The sequence below is a fragment of the Ascaphus truei genome, chromosome 3 (genome assembly GCF_040206685.1).
Source record: "Ascaphus truei isolate aAscTru1 chromosome 3, aAscTru1.hap1, whole genome shotgun sequence".
Lineage (NCBI taxonomy): Eukaryota > Metazoa > Chordata > Amphibia > Anura > Ascaphidae > Ascaphus > Ascaphus truei.
Window position 1 is genome coordinate 57,112,775 of NC_134485.1, and position 23,180 is coordinate 57,135,954.

The following is a 23,180-nucleotide window of genomic DNA, read 5'->3' on the forward strand; positions in this document are numbered from 1 at the left end:
GAAAGGCATTTTGCACTTTGAATTTGAAACCAAGTGGTTCTTATATTGTTGGAAGCAGGCGTGTGTGTGAAGCTTGCACAGTGTGTTTATTTAAATCATATCTGCATATAGCTGCAAAAAAACTCATTCAATTCACTTTCCACGTCAGATGTGTTCTGTTTGACATGATGGACTATATTTACCAAGCAGTCTTTGCCATAAGACCCCTTACATCCGATTCAAGTCAATTCAAATTTCTGCAACATTTAAAACTCATTGGTCTGATGTTATTTTTTTATAAAACTTTCATGCAAAACTGTAAGAGTAAGAGGGGGATTCCACTTTCTAATTCTGGGTAAATATCTGTCTTCGGTCATATAAGGAAAAGTCCTGATGCAGCTTCATTCCGATTATAGTTTAAGAGACAGAGGAAATACATGTTTCATAAAGGCCAACCCCACAACTGCTCTTACAAGAGGCAACTACAGAATTAGTTCTTACTCAACGTTGAACCAAAATGTCTGTTTTTTGTGTGTGTACATAGGCTAGACAATAATTAGATAACATTCGCCATGCTCTTACCCACCATAGGGTTGCATAAATGCAGACTGTCAGAGATAGTTTAATTCATCATCTTGTAGTTTATGTTTTGTTCCGAGTTAACTGGAAGACTATAACCTCTATTTATTGCATGGGGAGCAGCAGATTTGCTCCTGGCTTTGCCTGCCCGCTGCAGCAGGTTTTTTAATTAATCACGGCTAATAATCAATGCCTTTAACTATCCAGAATCCTCACACTTCCAGCCTTCTTTGCAGCTGTTAAAATCTGTACATAGCTGCTCAATCTGATGTTTATTTCAGCTGCTGATACAGAGATCCTAGCTCAGTCATGGACTGCTTCTGCCTTCTGCACTCCCCAAGCTTAGTTTATACATGGTGTCACGATAATATCATGATATATTAAGTATTTTAATCAATCTGGTGTTTCAGAGGTTAATGTGTTTTAAAGTTTGATTTTAAAAAGACAAAGAAATGTTTAATGGCCTGTGAAACCCTTGGCCAGGCCTGGTTTTAGGACTTATAGAATCTAGAGAAAAAAACATCTGTTTTGCCAGAGATGAGATTCAATTATGACTCTGACACCCAAGTAAACAGGACACTGTTACTTTTAAAGCGTTCCTGGAAGGGTTCTAGAGAGTGCCAAGGGGCGTGACTAACCCTACCATTCAAAAGATATAAGAAATGATAGGCCTGACAGCAATTCATAAGACTAACAAATGGATATCTGTCACCGTTGCCATTAGACAAATCAGAACATACCACATTAGTATATTAGAGTTAAACGTTAATAAGTGATGCTTTGGGCTCTCATTGAACTGGTTGTACGCTTTGTAGAGAGTAAAATAAATTTTCGGATACATTTTGCTACAACAAATTTTTGTGTTAAGTACATAGTTTTTCTTTAATAAACAGGGACTTTAGACCCTGGCAGATGATGAATTTTTTTCTGCATATTTCTGGGGGGTGGGGGGTTTGGAGCATATAGATATGATTGCAATCGAGTAAAGGATAAATATTAACTAATTGAAAGTACCTTGCGCAGGAGAATGGTGAGTTGGCTAGAGTAGCCGTGTGTATTAACACTGGTTGCATATCTACTGTAAGTCATGTGCTCACAAGTGTGCTGTCCATGATAGATATTATATTGGGACAGATTCAAGGGAGATATTATTCAATTGAGGGAACTTTGCGAATGTGAAAAGTGGGCGCTTGAGTTGAGCTGTTTATCAACCCTAGTCCAGTATGCAGGTCACAGGTGTGCCATACACAGGCGGCACACTTTATCCGAGTGCGGCTCATTCCGCAAGCCGGGATATGTCCCGGCTTGCGAGCCGCACTCCCTCAGCGTGCCGCGCATCACCGATGCGCGGTCACGCATCATCGGGTGCCTGTGCCGCCTGTACGCGTGCCCAGGGCTCCCCGAGGGAGCCCTGGTGTCGCGTGGATGTCACGACGGCGGCGCGACGTTCCGGGGGACCCGGCGGACCCGGTAAGGAGAGGGGGAAGCCCCGATTGGCGGGCCTCTCCTCCGAGGCTTCGGCGCGCACCCGGCACCCTCCGGCGCGCGCCAGGTTACTGCTGCGGCCGAGAACGGGCAAATGCTAGAATAAACTCGGCCGCAGCAGTACGTGACACATGGTATGTTTGCCTCATTGTGTCACCTTTATACCATGGAGTGTTGACTCTCACCTATCCCTAACTAATTCTTCTGGGGCCTATACCACGCACTGCTTTCTTTACAACTTCCTCTAGTTTCCCCCCTCTACTCCTTCTGTGTGTCGGGGGAATGTTTACGTTACCATACTTACTTTGGGGACTTCCGCAGAACCCAACGGCATTGCTACAGAAAATGAAAAGTCAATTTTACAAGCAACTGTGGGTTCCCTGGTGCTGAGAGCATCACAATCCAACTCCTTGATTCTGGTTCTCCTAATGTAAAAAAAAAAAATGGGAGGGAAGGGATATTTCCTGCCATGCATCCTGCTTTTCTCGAATGATTTTCTCAACTATAGGGGTCTGTGACCACTGAGCGATTTGCCCCTCCCTTTCCAAAGGCTACAGAGCTTACCTGCCATCCTGAGTTGCCCTCACCTTTAGGGCTCTTTGATCAAATAGTGACATCTGCTGGCACTGTGCAAAGCCATCTCTGCCCCCACTGCTTCAGGCATGCATTTGTTCTCCAGGCACCGACACTATAGGGATTTGTAAATTCACATCCTCTATTCATACAGCGTTACTGACTTTGGTATGCTCAGAGAAAGGACAGGGAGGCCGCGCGGGTTACTCGCAGGTATGCCCCATGGGGTTCTCCTGTCTCTGTGAGTTACAGGATGTAACAAGGTTTTTAGGCCTTCATATGCTCAGCCCTATGTTATGATAGGTAATATATATTTGGGAAAACCCAAATGTTTTCTAGTTCAAGAAACTGCTCCCAAACGCTCGATTTCCTTGCCTGCATACACACACACGACAATATAGTGTTAGACTCTAAAACTAGAAAACCCAGATTCCTTCCTTATTATTACTCTGTTACAAATTAATATGAATTGTCTGGCTGGCTCTGGGGCACCATGTAGTGTATGACAACAATGGGATGTTTTCTTTTAAAGCTGCAGACCAAGCAATACCCTACATGTGTGGTTTTTTTAAAAAATAAATCAGTTCTGTACTTTGAAAAAATACTTGTAGCATTTAAAAAAAAAAAAAGACAAAAATTCGGAATGACATTTGTAGTATATTGTAATGTATCAATATTTTTTTATTTCTATAGCAACCATTTACAAAGTCACATCCCCTTCCTCTTCTGACACATGCTCTGGCACACCCCTTTTTGAGCCCTGCCCTCTCTCTAGCAGTGCACCAATTGTATCTAGTGACTGGCTGGTCACATGATCTTCCCCACAGAACTTTGCATCTTGAGTCCTCTTCTGCTGCTCTGACGGCCATTTAGTTAACCCCCAAGCTGAATGTTCGTCAATCAATCACAGGAGAACAGGATCAATTGGCAACTTAGATAATTACTTATCATTGTGTGGATTGTATTGATGCACATATTAAAGGGGAAACATTATATATATATATATATATATATATATATATATATATATATATATATATAAAATTTAACGGCAGCTTGGACTATTGTTTTAAATATCCTCTCTTTTCTATCCATTGAGAATGTTCTCAGTTTGTTTTCAACATCTTTACTCTTTCATTTTCATTAGTTGCACTCTGCATGTGAAGTAGCTGTGACCTGCATAAAGTAATTCACTTTAAAAATCAAAGCAAAATAAGGTTTGAAATATTTGTGAATACTAACAATAGACTTATAGCAATGAATGAATTACGTTTTTCAATTTACACTCTGCTCAGTTCACTTTTAATACTCTCTTTATGTGCGAGACCTAATTCAAGGTTTAAAAAAAAAATGTAACATGAAATTGAATAAGTAAGATCTCAATAAAAACGCGGGGAGGTTTATAATTGACCGTTAGATAAATGCATGCAATAAAATAAGGTCTTGCTAATCAGCGGGATCGCCTATCGGCTAATAGTCAAAGCCTACAGTTTGGGGATTGTTTAAGTCAGGAATTGATCCAAGAGGCTCACTTCAAAATGATGATTAGAAACAATTTATTTCAACCTCAGAGCATCTCAATTGCTGTAAATTACCTGGAGGTGTTAATCAGCATGGATAGGCTCGACCTGTGTAGAAGGAGTTCTATTAATTGCCTGTTTGTTGAAAGATTGATTGTAAGGTTTTAACACTTATTCACCAAATCTTAGATAAAACAAGTATATATTTTGTTATTTCAGCTAGTTAAATTACTGGCCCCAAGGGCCAAACCTACATTTTCAGGACAGACGTCTGTGGTTGTTAGCTATATCTATTAAATTCACACAGAGCGCCTCTGAACCAGAAGATACTGCGTTTCCCATGCAGTCTCATTCTGCTATATTGATACAGTAGCATATATATACCATTTAAAAATCACACGGTCATAGAATGACTCAAAGCAAAACTTCAATCCATAAAACGCCTATTTATTATTATAACCTGTGGCTCTATATTTTCATTATTGTTATGCTGTTTGGACACTAGATAACTGCTTGGATTATCTTGCCTATCATATATATTTTCTATTTAGTTTATCCTTTCTCTAAAAATACTACATCTTATCTATTGTTCAACGCCACAAGGCATGTGAAATAAAACATTGCAGCACACTTAAATAACTATAATGTGGCATATGTGATCATCTATATCAGATGTATCATTCCACCGTACAAGTATATAAACTGCTAACCTCATTTTCAGTATGTTTTTCAGTATGCACATCGTCATTTTATGCACATTGTACTCTATTCACTAGCAAATATCAGCGCTCCATTAAGCCTTTAAGGGTCCTGTCATATACGGCACACCTGTGAGCACGTGATCTGCATACGGGACAAGGGTTAATACACAGCTCTCAAGCAGGCCCACTTTTCACCTTCGCAAAGGTCTCTCAAATTAACAATATTTCCCCTCAATCCGTGCCCATATTACCATCTGTCACAGGCAGCACACTTGTGAGCACGTGACTTAGATATGCAACCAGGGTTAATACACACAGCTACTCTAGAAAACTCACATTTCACCTGAGCAAGGTACTTTCAATTAGTTCATTTTTAACCCTTACTCAATTGCAATCATATCTATCCGCTGCCACCACCCAAGAAATATGCAAAAATACGTAATTTATACATATATATATATATATGTATAAATTACGTATAAATTACGTATTTTTGCATATTTCTTGGGTGGTGGCAGCGGATATATATATATATATATATATATATATATATATATATATATATATATATATTCTGCCAGGGTTTCAGGTTCCTTTTGATTATAGAAAGAAATCTATGCACTTAACACACAACATTGTAGCAAAATGTGTCTGAAAATGTAAATACTCTTTACAAAGCGTGCAAACAGTTCATTCAGAGCCCAAAGCATTACTTATTAGAGGTTTATTTTAATATATATGTAACCAGGTAACACCCTGGGCTACTAATTTTCCTGCCTAACACGCAAGGCTTTTACCAGAGCAGGCAGTGTAGGGTTAAATCTACGCCATGCTGCAGTAAGTAGCTTCCATGAGTGATGGGGGGTGGCCCAAGGCCTAGGTACCGCGTATAGAGGGCTGAGACCTGTGGCCCCTCCCCTGGTAACAAAAAGGAGCTGCAGCCAAATTGAGTCTGTTCTTCCCTCTCCCTCCAAAGGGAGTGGGACTGTTGTTGTTCTACCCTCTCCCCTCCTGGGAGTGGGGTGTGTTTAGTTCTATCATGGACCAGGGACCTGGTTCCAGGCCTTCCCTCCTGCAGGGGAGTGGAAGCAGCTACCCCATGCCCACCAGGGAGTTTGGGAGATTGAGATAGACCTTTGGGGCCTCAAGCCCTGGGAGTTGAGTCCAGGGACCAAAGAGAGAACAGTGTGCTGTGATGTATGCTGTGTATTGCTGTACAAGAATAAAGAACCAAGTTATCTGTTTTTATACTTCTGCCTGAGGCTGCAGTCTGTCAGGGGGGGGCGGGGGGTTCTACAGGGGATTGCACCTATCTGCGATAGGCCCTGTGGGAATTGAGGTGCTGTACAATATGAGAAGAGAGCTGCAGATCACCAAAAGCCTGGCCTGTTGATTCCCCAACTAACATTGGCGGAAGCTTAGGGCTTTCTGTATACCTGCAGGTGTGCACCACAACAACGTGTAGCAGTGAGATCTCCCTTAGGTGGGGGAACACCGGTTACATATATATAAATTAAAAATACAGTGCTTTGGTTACAGAAAAAGATTATTACAAGAACATACAGTTACAATAAATGCTGAACAGTTTCTTAAAATAAAAAGATAAAACAAACAGAAATCCCTATACAGTACATTACCATATATGTCATAGGTGTTCCCAGAGAGGTCACTGCAATAGAAGATCAAAATTCGCATGTCTAATCCCAAAACACACCTCTTGTTGAATTCCAACCTACAATTAAAAAGGAGGGCTTTTTATTCTAACTTGCCTTCATTGAGAACACCATAAGCCCACCCCTGTCGTAAATCAGCAACTGGGTTGACAGTTTTACGACTTAGAAGAAAAAACCTAAATTTCTTGACGTTTAAAGTCTGCCTAAATATATGAAAGACCTTGTATCTTAATTTTGAAAATGTGAAAGCTTAACGTCTATTTTCACAGGAGAAACACAGTTATCCGTCTTTTGCACCTCTTACCCATAAAGTGTGTGGTATGAATTGATTTGACTAATCGCAACAGTGACATATATCCATTTGTTACTCATATGAATGGCTGTCAGGCCCATAATTTCTTATAGAAACATAGGAGGGGGGGATGGACCTATAGTGCACAGGAGAGACGAAAAGAGAAACAGACCATAGTGCAATCTGTATACTGTATAGTACAATCAAAATCCTGCTAAAGAATCTCACTTACAAGATAACAGATGACAATAAGCACAGAAATTTAGTCTTAGCTGTTTCTGTGGTGTTCAGGAAAATCCACTTTATCCAAATCAGCTGGGCTCCCTTCAAAATCCAACTGCTGGGCTCACCAGGATTCTGAAGCTTATCCCAGCTTTACTCGCAGAGAAAATATAAGATAAGAAAGAGAGAGAAGTACCAAAATACAAAGAATTTATTATAAAAGCACATAAAATAAAGATATATATTTTTAAGACAAACGGTAACCACATTAACCCCTGAAGCACCAGATTGATTAAAATACTTAATATCTCATGATATTATCATGGCAGGTCCCAAGATGTAGCCACTACTTCTCCAGGGCCCCCATGACATAGTGACTACATCATGGGCTTTCAGCTCGTTTTCTTGGGGAGATTTAGTTTGCCAAGGGAGAGCCGATAGAGAAGGACTCCTCTTACATTCACGTCATCTGTGAAGTCGTGATCACGTGAGCACAGTTGCTCAAATCTTTAGTATATTTGAACAATATTATAATTAAATACATCTACAACCCCTACTGTAAAACACAGAGGGGTTGCAACATTTCTTTTGGTTGGAGAATGGAGATCTCCTTCCAAAGTAAAAACTTTGCTAATTTAGAAAGAGGAGGAAAGACGGTTCACATTGGTGTGAATTGGTTGAAAAACATATTGACAGAAAAATGTTCTCTAATATTGTGATGTCTTCAGATGTCACATTTACGATGAGAACTTCGAAAAAGGGACGGCACCCAGTCAATTTATTTGAGGAACACTATAGGTCAGTAGTGGTCAACTCCAGTCCTCGAGATCCCCCCAACAGGTCAGGTTTTCAGGATATCCAAGCTTCAGCACAGGTGGCTCAATCAGTGGCTCAGTCTTTGACTGAGTCACTGATTGAGCCACCATATGCTAAAGCAGGGATATCCTGAAAACCTGACCTGCTGGGGAAGGGGGGGCGGGGGTCTTGAGGACTGGGGTTGACCACCCCTGCGATAGGAGAGCAGTTGTAAGAATAAGTACTGGACTATACTACACATGTTTTTCATTGCTTAATTACTTACCTCTATACATTTCTGTCTAATAGCTTTCTGCATTTCTTTGCATATTTTGGTGAAAGGTACTAAAAACCATTGTTGGGCAGGGACCAAATGAGCACATAAGACAAATGGCCTCTCCCAATTTGCCATTTTTTGACACATTTAGGTCATTTTGTTTTCTGTTGGGTTTCTGAAGGAAACAGGGCTGTCAGACATTTAAAAGCCCGCTACTATGACTGACATTAATAGTAAAAAGAAAAAAAAATCAAAGAACAGAGGTTTAACAAAATTATACAATCAATCATTTCCTGTGAAATTGGAAGTTAATAAGGCAGTTTATGGTTGTAAGAAATGATTTCATAAATATGAGCATATGTATTTCTGGACCTATTTTTGCTGTAATGACTTTCCTGATGTATTCTATTTTTCATCTGCAAATACTTAACACAGATGAATATTGTTGCATTAATGAATTGTGTGCACATTTGTCACTAGGTGCAGGTCTGTGTTACTGACTCTTTTCATGGTACAGGTGAAAAGCATTAATGTCTTCATTGAATAATATTCAGTAGCAACAACAGGGATAATTCACTGTGAACTTTTTACTCTGTAGCATAAAGACATATGAACCTCATTAAATGAATACAGATAATCTTTCCATAACAGCTGGAAATGTATAACCAACCCGTAATACACCTTTAATCCTCCTAATGAATTTCTTTGCTGTTTTCGCAGGCAGGCCCGTAATGATTGTGGTTGAATACATGGAGAATGGATCCCTTGACTCATTCCTGCGGGTGAGGTGTCATTTCCTGGTGCCATTTGAATAAGAAACAATTCTGAGCTAGGATTTTAAATCATTTATCATAAATTAATTTTTACATAATATTATTCATGGCTTTTTATTGAAGAATAGCAGCATTTCCCCTGGGCAGTATTACCTTAGTAGTGTGATACATTGGAGCATGCCTTGGAAATAAAGAAGACTTGAACTTAAGAATATAATTGATTTCTCCTCCAAGCAGAGTTACTTTGTAAGAAAAGGTATTTTAAATCAAAATATTAGGAAGAAGAACACGTTGATTTTTGTAATGCATGCACGTCCCCAATCCAAACACGTGCATTGGTGCTGATGATAGATAACAAAATAATCCTAGTTCCTAACTGTTATATACTACATTATTCAGTTAGTGCTAATGATATTGATTACTAGGAAAATATACACAACATACCATTGAGTTAAGACAAGGGCATAGTGAGACTGTATTTTACCCCAAATCCTGTATTTAATAGAGACTGGAATATATATATATATATATATATATGTATAAATATTTAACGGATAAGGAACACTTGGCCCACCTAGTCTGCCCATTTCCCTTTCTGCAGTGAATACCTTGGACCCCATTTAATCTCCGGCTTTTTATAGTAAGGCTCGCTTTGTGGTATCCCAAGTATTGTTGAATTCCCTAAAGCGGCAATCCAAGCGGCGATTATTTTTTGCAAAGTTTTTTATTTATTTAATTTTACAGAGGACTGAAGCAGGGGGTCTCTGGAGCTGAACCGCATGACTGTCAGCTCCGGGGACCCCCTGCTTCCGGAGATACTGACCTCCATACTAGGTGTCAGTAGTTGCTACGCTCGGCTAGCAGGGATCATGTAATGGGCGTTTTCAAAGCTCCCGAGCCCTGCCGGCCAATAGGAAACCATCATGTCATTGGTGCGGCTTCCTATTCGCCCATGTGACGTGGGAACTTTAAAAAGCAGAGAGGTACCAGAACCCCCTATGAATGTAAGTATCTCTGGAAGCAGGGGGTCCCCGGAGCTAAAATAAATGAGGCTCAATCCTCTGTAAAAAAATTTTTTTTTAATTCAATGGCTTGGGGCGCTCCTTTATCTGCATCAGCCTCAGCCCCCTCTGCTGCAATGCTTTTCTATGTATCCACTACTACCTCCCACATATTTGTTGGAGCATTCTTCTTTATCTGAAATATGTCAGCTGATATAATGACCTCCCGGTATCTTTCCTCTATGATAGTTTAGTGCAGGGGAGCTCAACTCCAGTCCTCAAGCCCACCCCAACAGGTCAGATTTTCATGATATCAAAGATTCAGCACAGGTGGCTCAATCAGTCCCTGCTTCAGCACAGGTGGCTTAATTAGAGGCGCAGTCAAAGACTGAGCACTAAGCCACCTGTGCTGAAGCGGGGTATCCTGAAAACCGGACCTGTTGAGGGGGGCTTGAGGACTGAAGTAGAGCACTCCTTGTTTAGTGTATAATATCATTAGGCATGTGTTCTGCACTTGGGTTTGTGTAGCCCAAATACATGATTTAGCACTTTCTTACCATTAAATTGTAGTTGCCGCCATTTCTCTAGTTTATCATTCATCACTGTTCTTCCTCCCTAAGTGGCAACCCTTTTGCAGATATTGCTGTCATTTGCAAGCAGGCAGATGTGAGATACTGCCATGCAGAGAAAGGAGGACGGCTTAAAAGAAATGCAGTGTATTCTTTGTAACGTAGTCTGTACATAGACATTGGGATACACTCATATTGTATGGATTTTTCATTGGCTGGACAAATCGAGCTAAAACTTTTAATACCACAGTTATTGACTGAGCCACTGATAGAGCCACTTATGTTGAAGCAGGGATATGTTGAAACCCTGACCTGTTGGTGGCCCTTGAGGACTGAGGTTGGCCACCCTGGATTAGGCTATAATATCCTAAAGCCGCGACTCAGGGTGCATATACATTTGAATTACAGGGGCTTAACCAAAAATGTAAACCACGCAGATCTCAGCACGATATACAGTTCAGTTCTCAACAACTTCATGTTGTGTAGATGTTGCTCAGTTTAATAACTGTTTAATAAACATTTCAGTTTTACCGCAGCTTGGGGAAGCAGCATCCGCTGCAGCTTCATTCTCTAAAGCCTGCCCCCAACACCCCCTGGCCAGAGTAGACAGGTGAGCCAGCTATATCTGTTTGTTAGCAGTGAAAAGGCATATTGATTCATAAATGTACCTTAGTTAACAGTTATAATTGTTACACCTTGCCTGTCACATATGCTTTATAGTGAAATATTATGGTCTGGGTGAAACAAGAAATATTGCAAAATAGATTCAACATGATATTCGCTGCATTTGCACATACTGTACATAGTTTACTCCAATTATGCAAATTTGACAGTATCTATTTTTAACTCCAAATACAGTGGCTTGTAATACCTTAATTAAACAAAAACACCTCCCCACCACCACAGTTGTTTTCCCTGTATTTTGGCAGATTTAGCTCCCTCCACGTCTTCGCTTTGCAAGAACTATTAAGAGTTACCTAATTGTACAGGTCATATTTTATTGTATAAGAAAGTAATTTACAATTGTGTGCATAGCATCACAAAATATCACAGGGGTTTTTTTTTTCATACATACTGTATATAGTACCTGACGAAGAGATTTGATATTTGAAATACTCTGAACACTGAATACTCCAACAGGTACTTCAACCTACAGTAAAAGTACTCTAGATTTCTCCAGGAACCGCCATTACAACGTTGCGTTACATATTTCCCAGCTTAAGAAACGTATTTACAGTAGAACCTGAAGCCTAAATAGGCATTATGATGCTTGCTAACTTAAAGCAAGCAAAATCTTGTTCAAACACAAGCCAGTTCAGCTAAATAAATGAATGTTCAATTTATGCTTTGTCTGTTATGAAAAAAGCAGAGCAAAGCTGTTAAATTGTTAAAATAGGACTTGTACTGAAGAAAATAAAAGGAAGAAAGAACAGAATCTGTTATGTGCAGCTTGCAGTGCTTAAATGTGGGTTATTAGTTTTTCCAATTTAGTGCAACAGCAATTTCCGTAAATATCCTTCATGCTTTCAAAACCTAAATTACAAAATTAAGTAGATAAGCTTTAAAATGTGGGCTTTGGACTCTTGTTTATGTGATGTCTACTAAGGTAGCTTGTTAGAGACGCACAAGTAGCATACATTTATGCATTGACACGTTTCTACCATTGCTATATCTAGGGCATAAAACACCTTAATTAAAAAAAAGCAAAACAAAACAAATATGGAAAATTCATCATCTTTGACAGTAAACATGTGAAATAGAAGTATAAAGCAGTAACCTCTTACTGAGAGAGAAAATGAAGCTGTCCCCTGAGTTGGTATGTTCCACACAAAAACTGCATGTCTAATTAGACCTGTTGTTCAATGCCCCGTGTTGTTCAATGTTAGTTTTTAATTCTGTAAGACTAATGTAATTGTTAAGGCAAATGGTTAAGTATGTCTGCTATAGAACAAGCAAAAAGAATGCTAAACCGTTTGTTGCAGAAGGTGCTTCCTGAAGGCAATGGAAAACATGTCCATGTGCTCATTTACATGCCCATACCTAGGATCCTTTATGCCTGAGGTGTTCTTGCATCTGGGAGAGACTGAAAATACTGCCTGTATTTGTCATGTAAATTAACACTGCACAGACATTATTCATATTTAAATCACAGTTTTTCTTACTTGGCTTCATGGTGCTTGAAAACAGAGGAATGTGGTAAGAAAACATGCTGCAGTTAGCATTGTGGCGTATAATATATAGGATGTATCAAATGAACCGTGTTTTGGAGCAAATATGCAACATTTGTATAAAGATACATTTAATAAATACATATGAAAATATTGAAAATGAACAGAGATTGTGTGTATATGCAAGCTAAAAAAAAAAAGATAACGTCGTCTAGTATTGCAGGGTAAAGAGCTTTTTCCCGGGAAAGGTGATCCTTGGCTAACAAGTACTTTAAGTGCAAGAGTGCTCCCAGGAGGACTCTGCCAAAGTGGGAGCCTCCAAATTCTGAACTCGCCAGGCACTTGTATATCAAACTGTGACGGATTTGTCTTCAAGGTAGGGTCAGTGAGTAGTCCGCGCACCACATGCTTTCAAATAAAGAGTCGTTTATTTCCCCGCACTGGGAAATACAGGGTATAACATACTGCTGAAGCAAATGTAAACGAGCAAACATAAGCAGCATAGATCTGCAGCAACATAGATTGTCCTTATCTTTGGTGCTGTGTGAGTCCTAGTTAATCCCATGCAATCTCTCTTGGTATATGAAGCCCTGCTTCCTAGCAGGCTTGTGTAGCTTCCATTCCTTCATTTCTGGTACCACTTTGAAACCTCTCTTTGCGTCCTCTTCTGGTGTGGTTTCTAGAAAAAAGTACCAGTCTGTTTCATCACGGCCCGGGTAGTTTGGTACAGCGGCCATCTGTCTCACTCCCCCTGGTGGAATCTCTGTCAACCCCTTCTCAAGGTTGAAGAATTCTCCAAACCCTTCTTGGGCAGAGATTCTGTAGCACTCCTCTTTGAATACTGGATGAATCCGCAGAGACGATAGGGGTAATTCTCCGGCTTCTTGCAGGCAGGCCCAGGTCAGGGCTTGCACCACATCCGCATTAGTCCCCAATATGATGGGGGAATTTGGGTGTTCCCGGGGTTCGGGACTTACCAATGCTTCCACTTCCTTGGGGTGAGTTTTGTTGTTGTTAAGCTGCAGTATATCCAACAGCACTTGAATCACGCCATCAATGGGGTAGACTTCGCTATTGAGGCACCTCAACTTCATTTTCTCTGCCGACTGCATAGGCAGATGCTTGAGGTGCAGATCGTAAAATGGCCGGTAGATGATGGTCACTTGAGACCCAGTGTTCAGCAATGCGGAGGAGTAGATACCCTCCACTAGTAATCGTACTATAGCCGCAGGTTCTACTCGATTGTAGGCATCCAGTTGGGGCTCCTTTTCGGGGATAGCCGCAGGGGCGCTATCCGAGGATGTGGACGACTGTTCTGCCATTTGAATGGTGAAGGCCATGGCCCCAGGGGTGGTGGTCCTTGACTATGCACAGTCTTTGGCAAAGTGACCTTCTTGGTAGCAGGTATAGCAGCGGGTACCTCGGGTCGCACCGGCACTAGGCGTAGTGACCGGTTTACGGGGCACCCTGGAGACTGAGACAGGCGCCACTGAAGGAGGGTTATCCTCTGCACTTTCCATCTCATTAGGCTTCTGGGCCGATGCCCCTTTGGTCTCTCCCTTGCAGGAATCTTTATGTTTTTTTTGGAGGGGTGTAACCGTGTATAGGCCTCATGCCCTTTCACCAGGCCCAATAGCTCCTCAAGCGTAGGAGGACTTACTTGTAGCAAGGAACATCGGATCATGATGACTGTATGATGAATGGGTATAGATCCCCTTAAAAACAGTTTTCTGCGATATTCATCTACTTCAGAGGCCGGAATTATATAGTGAGAACGTAGATTCCACAAAATTAACTGTATCCGTTGAATAAACTTGGACATTTCTTCCCCTTCTTTCTGTCTAAGACTGTAGAACTTAGACCAGAGTTCGCTTTCGTCCTCTTCTAGGCTGCAGATCTGCATCAATATGTCCACAAACATTTGTGCCGTAATATCCGTATTCTGGTCTCGATGGATTCTCACCATTGTAGAAGCACTCCATTATACGCTGCCTCTTAACAGCTTCGGTACAAGACCATTCCTCCAGTACTTGCAAGGTGTAGTTCTTCCAGGCTTCGAATGTCTCTTCTCCGACTGGCGTGGGCAACACCCCGGAAAAAGCTTTCAACTTACGGTAATGCTGTGCCTGAGACGACTCACTCCTTTTCCCAGCCCCCTGCTGTATGGCTTCTGCGAGCATCTGAAAATCCGAATGGCGGGAACTGTGACTGCTCTGACCCAATCGGTGGCTGCGATCGGACGCGGCACTGACTTTGCTCCTGTAAGGAGGTGAAGACATAACCATCGGAAACTCCTGCATGTCATTGGCGAAACTAATGGGCTCCACCTTCACGGGTATTTATGGACAGATTATAGGGCAACCGCTATCTAGTGCTCCACGGAACCGTAAGTTGGGCGGATCTCCTTCTTCCATTAAGTCATACCCGCCCGTAACTAGCACTGCGCACCATAGCTTTTCCGAGTCTGTTCGGCGGGCAAGGATATGCGCGGCCTGTAGGCTTGGGAACTGCCCCAGTACTATACTGATGTCGTAAGAGGAGGTGTCGGCGGGGACTTGCCCAATGGCGAGCACCTCTTGGGGTGGTACGTAACTTTTCAACACCCATTCATAGACTTCCCGCCAGGGCAGTAATTTAATCAGTGACATAATTTGGATTGTAGTAACTTTGGGCACCCCAGGTCTGAAGTCTCAGCAGCGCTTCCAAATGTAGCCCCCTTTCCCTATGCCTAAAGGAAATATGCGGGCGACTATGCATGCTGCTGTACCTGTATGCTCACAGGAGGCCTAAGACTCCGCTTCTGGGAGCCTGGGGTGAGCTCTATCTCCAGCATTGGCATGATAACCCCTCACAGGAACCAATACAACAGTAGTAAACAACACACCACTCAATACAGCTCAACCCCCTTATAACACTGTGCTTGGGGTCCAAAGAATCACATCGTGCTATAAGTGGATCGTGTTAGAAATAATGTACAATTGTGTGCATTGTACAATAAAGTATTTAAGACACCAATAATCGTGTTGTAAAGTATTCATAAATACGAAAACTAGGAGCCACATTTACATTGCGTTATAAGCAGATTCGCGTTGTAGCAGATCGCGTTATAACGGGGTTGAGCTGTATATATAACTTGTATTTACAAACACACATATAACAATACTATAAATGTACAATGCAATAACACAATACAATTTCGTTGTATTCCAGGGGGAGCATGGAGGGAAATAGAACAAAAGAACAATCTAAGTGTAGACAATTTTTTGATAAGTAAAATTTAAACTAAATGTCTTGTCTTGGCTCGTATGTTGTGCCTACTTACAAGATGTAAGTTGTTTTCAAGCGGTTTAGACACACAATGGTCTCTGCTAGGTTAGATGTTCTCCACTCTGTGAAGCGGTCTCCAACTGTCAGCTCAGCAACCAAGTGTATGTGAAGAAAAAGATACCATAGTGCAGACCAATAACAATGGTAAAACTAAACTTTATGATTTAAAATGAACACTTACAATAAAAACGATTATAATGTGCATTGTTCACAATCTTATGTGATCAGGGGGAGAAGAGTATGTTAGCTTCAGGCTCACCCGCCTCTTCCGATGGAATCCGATACGATCAGCCTCTCTCTGCGGTGCTGTGTCTCTGATGGTGGACTGTGTGACCCAGGCTGTATCTTCCCGTGGGCTGTAGTACTCCCCTTTAGCTGCTGCACATCAGTGCTGCGCTTGGAGCTGCCCTTCGGGTGAATGATCTCGCCTCTCTCACCGCCGGTACGTCACTTCCGCTTTGTTCCGTCACGTCACTTCCGGGCGCGGCTGGTTGAATTTCTAAATGGTGATCACGCCTCTCTCCTCTCCCCTCTCAGGACGGCTCCCTAGGCCCCTAGGATCCATCATAAGGAATTTTCCCCCTTTTTCCCCCTTTTTTTCCCCTTTTTTCCCCTTTTTCCCTTGACTCCTCATTGATATTTACAATTTTGCAATCTATTCCCTGCAAGAAAAACGGGATCAATTTAGATCCTATCAAAATTGACCTATTGAATAACATAATCCCTCTACCTAACAAATCCCAGATTAAGGACATAACCAAAATCCCTTGATCTCCTTTTGTGTGTAGAGATCATCCTTTAAATATAATTTTAATATAATCCTACTAGGATCAAATATATTCCACATCTCTATTGAGCAAGGAAGAGGTTAAATTGCAAACCCAGTCAGAGAATTTGCTTCTCAAAAAAGTGCTCCACCATATGTATAGAAACAGAGATGACAATCAGTGCAGACCAAGTGTTTTAAGTGATTTGTACAAGTGTTTACAATCAAATACTAATTAAGGACGATATAAAAGATACCCGAGCGTAAGGGGCGGTACACTCCTGAGGAAGCCACACACCCTTTTCTGGCGAAACGCGTAGAGTGGGAGCCGTCCTGAGAGGGGAGAGGAGAGAGGCGTGATCACCATTTAGAAATTCAACCAGCCGCGCCCGGAAGTGACGTGACGGAACAAAGCGGAAGTGACGTACCGGCGGTGAGAGAGGCGAGATCATTCACCCGAAGGGCAGCTCCAAGCGCAGCACTGATGTGCAGCAGCTAAAGGGGAGTACTACAGCCCACGGGAAGATACAGCCTGGGTCACACAGTCCACCATCAGAGACACAGCACCGCAGAGAGAGGCTGATCGTATCGGATTCCATCGGAAGAGGCGGGTGAGCCTGAAGCTAACATACTCTTCTCCCCCTGATCACATAAGATTGTGAACAATGCACATTATAATCGTTTTTATTGTAAGTGTTCATTTTAAATCATAAAGTTTAGTTTTACCATTGTTATTGGTCTGCACTATGGTATCTTTTTCTTCACATACACTTGGTTGCTGAGCTGACAGTTGGAGACCGCTTCACAGAGTGGAGAACATCTAACCTAGCAGAGACCATTGTGTGTCTAAACCGCTTGAAAACAACTTACATCTTGTAAGTAGGCACAACATACGAGCCAAGACAAGACATTTAGTTTAAATTTTACTTATCAAAAAATTGTCTACACTTAGATTGTTCTTTTGTTCTATTTCCCTCCATGCTCCCCCTGGAATACAACGAAAGTGACGATTTGCGGGACTAGCGAAACCAGTCCCTACCAGCTGGGTTTGAGCAGGGGGTTTGAACTTTTTAAAATATCACTTGCACGTTATTTAAGCACGTTTTTATTACTGTTAAATCAATAGATTTGCAATAACCACTCACTGTATAGATTTTAGTGAAACACTAATAGAGTTAGCGCCGTTTTTCACCTTCACTCAGCACATAACACAATACAATAACACACTACTAGGCCTCAACAATATAAGGCAGTGACCCCAAACACTGAATGGTGTCCCCAAAGTACTGTGGGTGCCCAGGGCACCTAAACACCCGGTGTCCGCAGAACAATTCCCACCCAAATATGAGGTAGTGCTACCCCCTGTGGAGTGATGGTGCACAGTGGGTACCTTCCTGGTCACAGGCCTGACCAGGGAATGCTGATAGGAAGATGCTGGATCAGTTCCCGCACATCGGGGCCTCTAACATAAATCCCCTGACCCCTTACCCAGGCACGACCCACAGTGAAGTCTTCAGCTGGAGGGGTCCAGCTCTCTGCTGCCAGGCACAGCCTGGCCGCAGTCTGCCGGGTGGACGTCCGTCCACCAGCGTGGTAGTACAGCTGGGGTTCTAATGAGAGGGTCCCTAAATAGGGCCTTCCATACAACACTCCACTCTTTGCAGGGATCGGGGCCTAACTGGGGCAATTGGGGCAGAGTTCTGGCCAAGTCCAGGGGCTTACTGGCTCCCTGGACGCATCCTTTCTCTCTGCTGGCTCCTGCAAGACTGAACAAAGTCCTCTTGATTTCCGCAGAGGATATCCTGCTTCACAAGGGCTGCATCAAATCCCATTGGCTGGGACAGCCCATGTGTTCTAGCCCCTCCCCCACCGAGGATTCTGCGACTCGTAGTTCCTCTACCTCACATGCAGATCCATTCCAAGATAGCCACTGCAAACCTCGCCTGAGGCTTCTTGGAATTATAGTTCCTGATTCCCAAAATGGCAACCGCAACTTCTCCTGATCCGACAGAGCAATGCATGGGCAATGCAGAGACAGCTCTCCCTCCTGTGGGCAGGTAAGGGGGACCCTGCTACAATAAGAGGACAGGTGTATGAAGAGAGTGCTTCATCACTCTCTTAACCGCTTATTTTAAAAGTATACTGGAGAGGGGAGGAGAAAATTGTGAATTGCCTTAAATGAAAAAGGGAAACACACTAATTAGCATTAACAAGCATTTCCTGGACTTGTAAAACAATCAGGCTTCATAGAAAGAATGGGTTAATCTTAGGCTTTCTAATTATTCAGAATGTCACAATGTGTGCATCTGAACTGTGTTATTGAGACTTTACAACACAGTATATCATCTGGGATAAAATATATTTGACATCTAAAAAAGTACACAGTCCGGACCATTTGGCCCACAAAGACTGTTTTTATTCTATTATCTGTTTCATAGCATCTCTCTTGGTTCCCTGATATCATCTCCATCCTCCTGATCTTATCAGCACTATCTTCATGTATTTGTACTTGATAAAATAAATTTACAGACCAGTACTGCTTGACTTGAGGAAGATAGCATTGTTCTCAAAAGCATGTCTTTAAAATATATTCTGTTCGTTCAAATGAAAAAGATATTACCTGCTATTGATGTACAGTACTTACTCATTTTTGCACTATAGTTACCATAACATTTTAAACCCATCTGAGTTACATTGACCTATTTTTATTGATCAAACCATTCAGTTGTTGAACATAGCGGCTACAGTACATTGCGAAAGAAGCCTCAGATTGTAGAACTCCTACATAGCTTTATTTCCTGCATGTTCATATAGTACATTTGCACCAATACTATTTATTCACACTAATAGGGACACCTTTTGTGTTGGGAAGTCTAGTACAATTTAATCCTGATAAGACATTAGCAGATAACCATTGGATGAAGTGCCTTACATGGTCTTAACTCCAAATGTATCTCTGGGGGTTGTGTTTCCAGTTTAACAACATGGGTGCAATGTGAGTCTTACATGTCAATGTCTCACAGAACTGAAGAACTGATGAATATTTGTGCAAAAAAGCAACTCCAATTTTACTAAGGAAAATCTGATTGGCATTTAATAGGATTTCTTTTTAGCAAAGTGGTGCTGGGGGTTTTTTTTGGAAATTTTTATTCCAGGGGAAGTTGATAAATATTTTTATTGTGCATACTGCAGTTCTATATATCCCTATTATTGTGCATACTGCAGTTCTATATATCCCTATTATTGTGCATACTGCAGTTCTATATATCCCTATTATTGTGCATACTGCAGTTCTATATCCCTATTATTGTGCATACTGCAGTTCTATATATCCCTATTATTGTGCATACTGCAGTTCTATATCCCTATTATTGTGCATACTGCAGTTCTATATATTCCTATTATTGTGCATACTGTAGTTCTTTATATTCCTATTATTGTGCATACTGCAGTTTTATATATTCCTATTATTGTGCATACTGCAGTTCTATATATCCCTATTATTGTGCATACTGCAGTTCTATATATTCCTATTATTGTGCATACTGCAGTTCTATATATTCCTATTATTGTGCATACTGCAGTTCTATATACAGGCATACCCCGCATTAACGTACGCAATGGGACTGGAGCATGTTTGTAAAGCGAAAATGTACTTAAAGTGAAGCACTACCTTTTCCCCACTTATCGATGCATGTACTGTACGGCAATCATCATATACGTGCATAACTGATGTAAATAACGCATGTGTAACAGGTTCTATAGTCTCCCCGCTTGCGCACAGCTGCGGTACAGGTAGGGAGCCGGTATTGCTGTTCAGGATGTGCTGAAAGGCGCATACGTGAGCTGCCATTTGCCTATTGAGCAAGATGTACTTACTCGCGAGTGTACTTAAAGTGAGTGTCCTTAAACCGGGGTATGCCTGTATTCCTATTATTGTGCATACTGCAGTTCTATATATCCCTATTATTGTGCATACCTCTTCTGTAGTTTTATGCAGAAAGTTCCCAAAAACATATTGATGAATGCCATGCCATGCACAAATCTATTTTAGGCATCTTTACCATATATTTCTCCTACTGACTGAGGATAAGCATTTTAATGTAACATAATGGGCTTTTAATGTAACTGTCTTGTACTGTAGGTTTTCAGAATAGTTTCATTTTGAATGATTATTTGACAACATGTTACATTATAAGACTCCTTCGGTTAGTTTTGTTCTGTCAACTATTAACTTTCCAAGGAGAAATATTTTTTTTTGTTTTATCACTAAGTATTTGCATTTATGATAAAAGTGAATGTGATAGAAATGTTAGTGTAAGGTGTTTTTTCCCCCTATAATTGTATTAGGAAATTAAAAAAAGCTGTGTTAAAGCTGTGCTCTTCAATAATAATGATGATGAGACAATGTAATAATAGCAAACTACCATACTATTGTTTCGTCTTTTGCAGAAACACGATGGTCATTTCACGGTCATTCAGCTGGTGGGTATGCTACGGGGAATTGCTTCAGGGATGAATTACCTCTCAGATATGGGTTATGTACATCGTGACCTTGCTGCCCGGAATATCCTGGTCAACAGTAACCTGGTGTGTAAAGTTTCTGACTTTGGACTTTCGCGAGTGTTAGAAGATGACCCCGAATCTGCTTATACAACCACCGTAAGTATATGTATGTATGTCTGTAAATACAAACGTGTAAATTATGTCACACAAACAAGAAAATAACAAAATCCCAAACTTTAAGCACTCTGGGATACCAAATAGAATTACAAAAAATTAAATGTATACATTAAAAAGACATCTTTGAAACACACACATCTCCTATAATATTACACCACAAAAATACATTGCACAATAAATACGATATGTCTCATAAAAAAAAATCTAATCAAAAATGACTGGTGGAAAAATTGCCCTGACCGACCGGCCCAAAAAGTTACTAAAGTGTGCTGCTGATACTATCCCTATTATCTCATTTACAAATATAGTACATTAATACCCAGTGATAGAACAAGTCATGAGCAAAAGATGAACAACGAATGAGAGCAGTCTCAAAAGTGACAAGGCTGTAAAAAGATACTTATGCTGTTGATGCGTTTCCAACAACGCGACTTTCTCAGAGGCATGGACTGGACTCCATGATCCGATCTGAAGTGGCAGAGTGAGGATAATCAAGGAGATGTTTGTTTTACATTTATTACCCAACAGCACCACTGGTGGCATTATTGTTATTTTTATGCTCTACTCTTCTAGATTTAATACTGGTTTTGTTTTGGTGGTAGATGTTAGTTGTCTGTTAGCAGCACCTTTCTCTTCTTGTTATATATGTAAATATATATAGTGCTTGGAACATCTAGCAGTAAATACAAATATTCTTTGTTAACCCTTTTAATGCCAGAGGGATCTGCAACAGCAATTTTACCCCCACACAAAAAAATAGATTTTCTAGTACTTCTATCCTGGATTGTTGTGTGTGCTGAGCTTCTGCAAGTCCTGCTCTTGTGTCATAGCAACACTCTTGTTATTGATTAGGTTAAAAACAATGATGTAGCAGACAGCCATATTTAAAAAATGCGGCACTGTTTAAACAGCCCCTTACATGAACTTATTAATTAGCATAATTCATATATAATTATTGCCACTGATTTATTCACTACTTAATTCACATATTCATTTGATAGCTCACTCATTTGATCACTCATTCATATTATTTAACTATTTTGTGCTACAGAGCAGCACTGTTTTTTCACGTGTTTATGGGCATTTGCTAATTCAGTCAGGGTTAATTCATTTTTTGAATGGAATTTTCCTGAAATTTGACAGGACACTATGAATGTCTTTTTTTATCATCGCTTTAGATATGGGGTATAGAACCCGAAGAAGAGATTAGAGGAATACATTATGTGCAGGTGTAAATCAACAAAAAAGAGAACAATGTTCGTATCGATCGTGCTGCGCGCAAAGCAGCGAAGTATTGTGCAGTAACTTCAGAAAACAAAAATAAAATGAAGCGCTTTGTGATTATGTGGCTAAATAAATAGGTTCCTGTCTATCTATCCATCCGTTTGCAGCATGTTTGAAGTCCTCAGACCACAGTCTGCACTATGAGGTGCTTTTCTTTTCACCGACATGTGGTGTGGCAATAGCTGTCTGGAGATAGCAAGTATGCTAGAGACATTTTTGCTAATAGCATCTAGTGGATATTATACATCTCCTCGCTGGACATAGATTCATTCATTCTCTGTCTTGATCCATGAAGCAATTGTGTGTACATACGGGATTACTAGCAGCTATATTCATCTGTGATATTCCATCATTTATGCTTGGGTCAATTTTGGTGCAGATCATAACCAGTCTATCTATTTGTGTATCCTATGGCTCAGACATATCATGATTAGTATGTTAAACACTTTTGTCATGTGTTAATTTTGCCTCTCCTTGTTGGGTGATTTATTTGTGTTTTTCTCCACTATGTTC

The 23,180-nt window shown here is 40.9% G+C and overlaps 1 protein-coding gene across 6 annotated transcripts in view; it reads left to right on the forward strand.

The window, feature by feature from the left end:
- Positions 1-23,180, forward strand: part of EPHA6 (EPH receptor A6) — an 833,380-nt gene that overhangs the window by 766,949 nt on the left and 43,251 nt on the right. For all 6 annotated transcript variants that reach the window (XM_075594038.1, XM_075594040.1, XM_075594039.1 and 3 more), the window contains 2 exons: positions 8,817-8,878; positions 21,153-21,362. In XM_075594038.1, the coding sequence (XP_075450153.1) occupies positions 8,817-8,878; positions 21,153-21,362 (272 nt within the window). The remainder of the gene's footprint in view (positions 1-8,816; positions 8,879-21,152; positions 21,363-23,180) is intronic.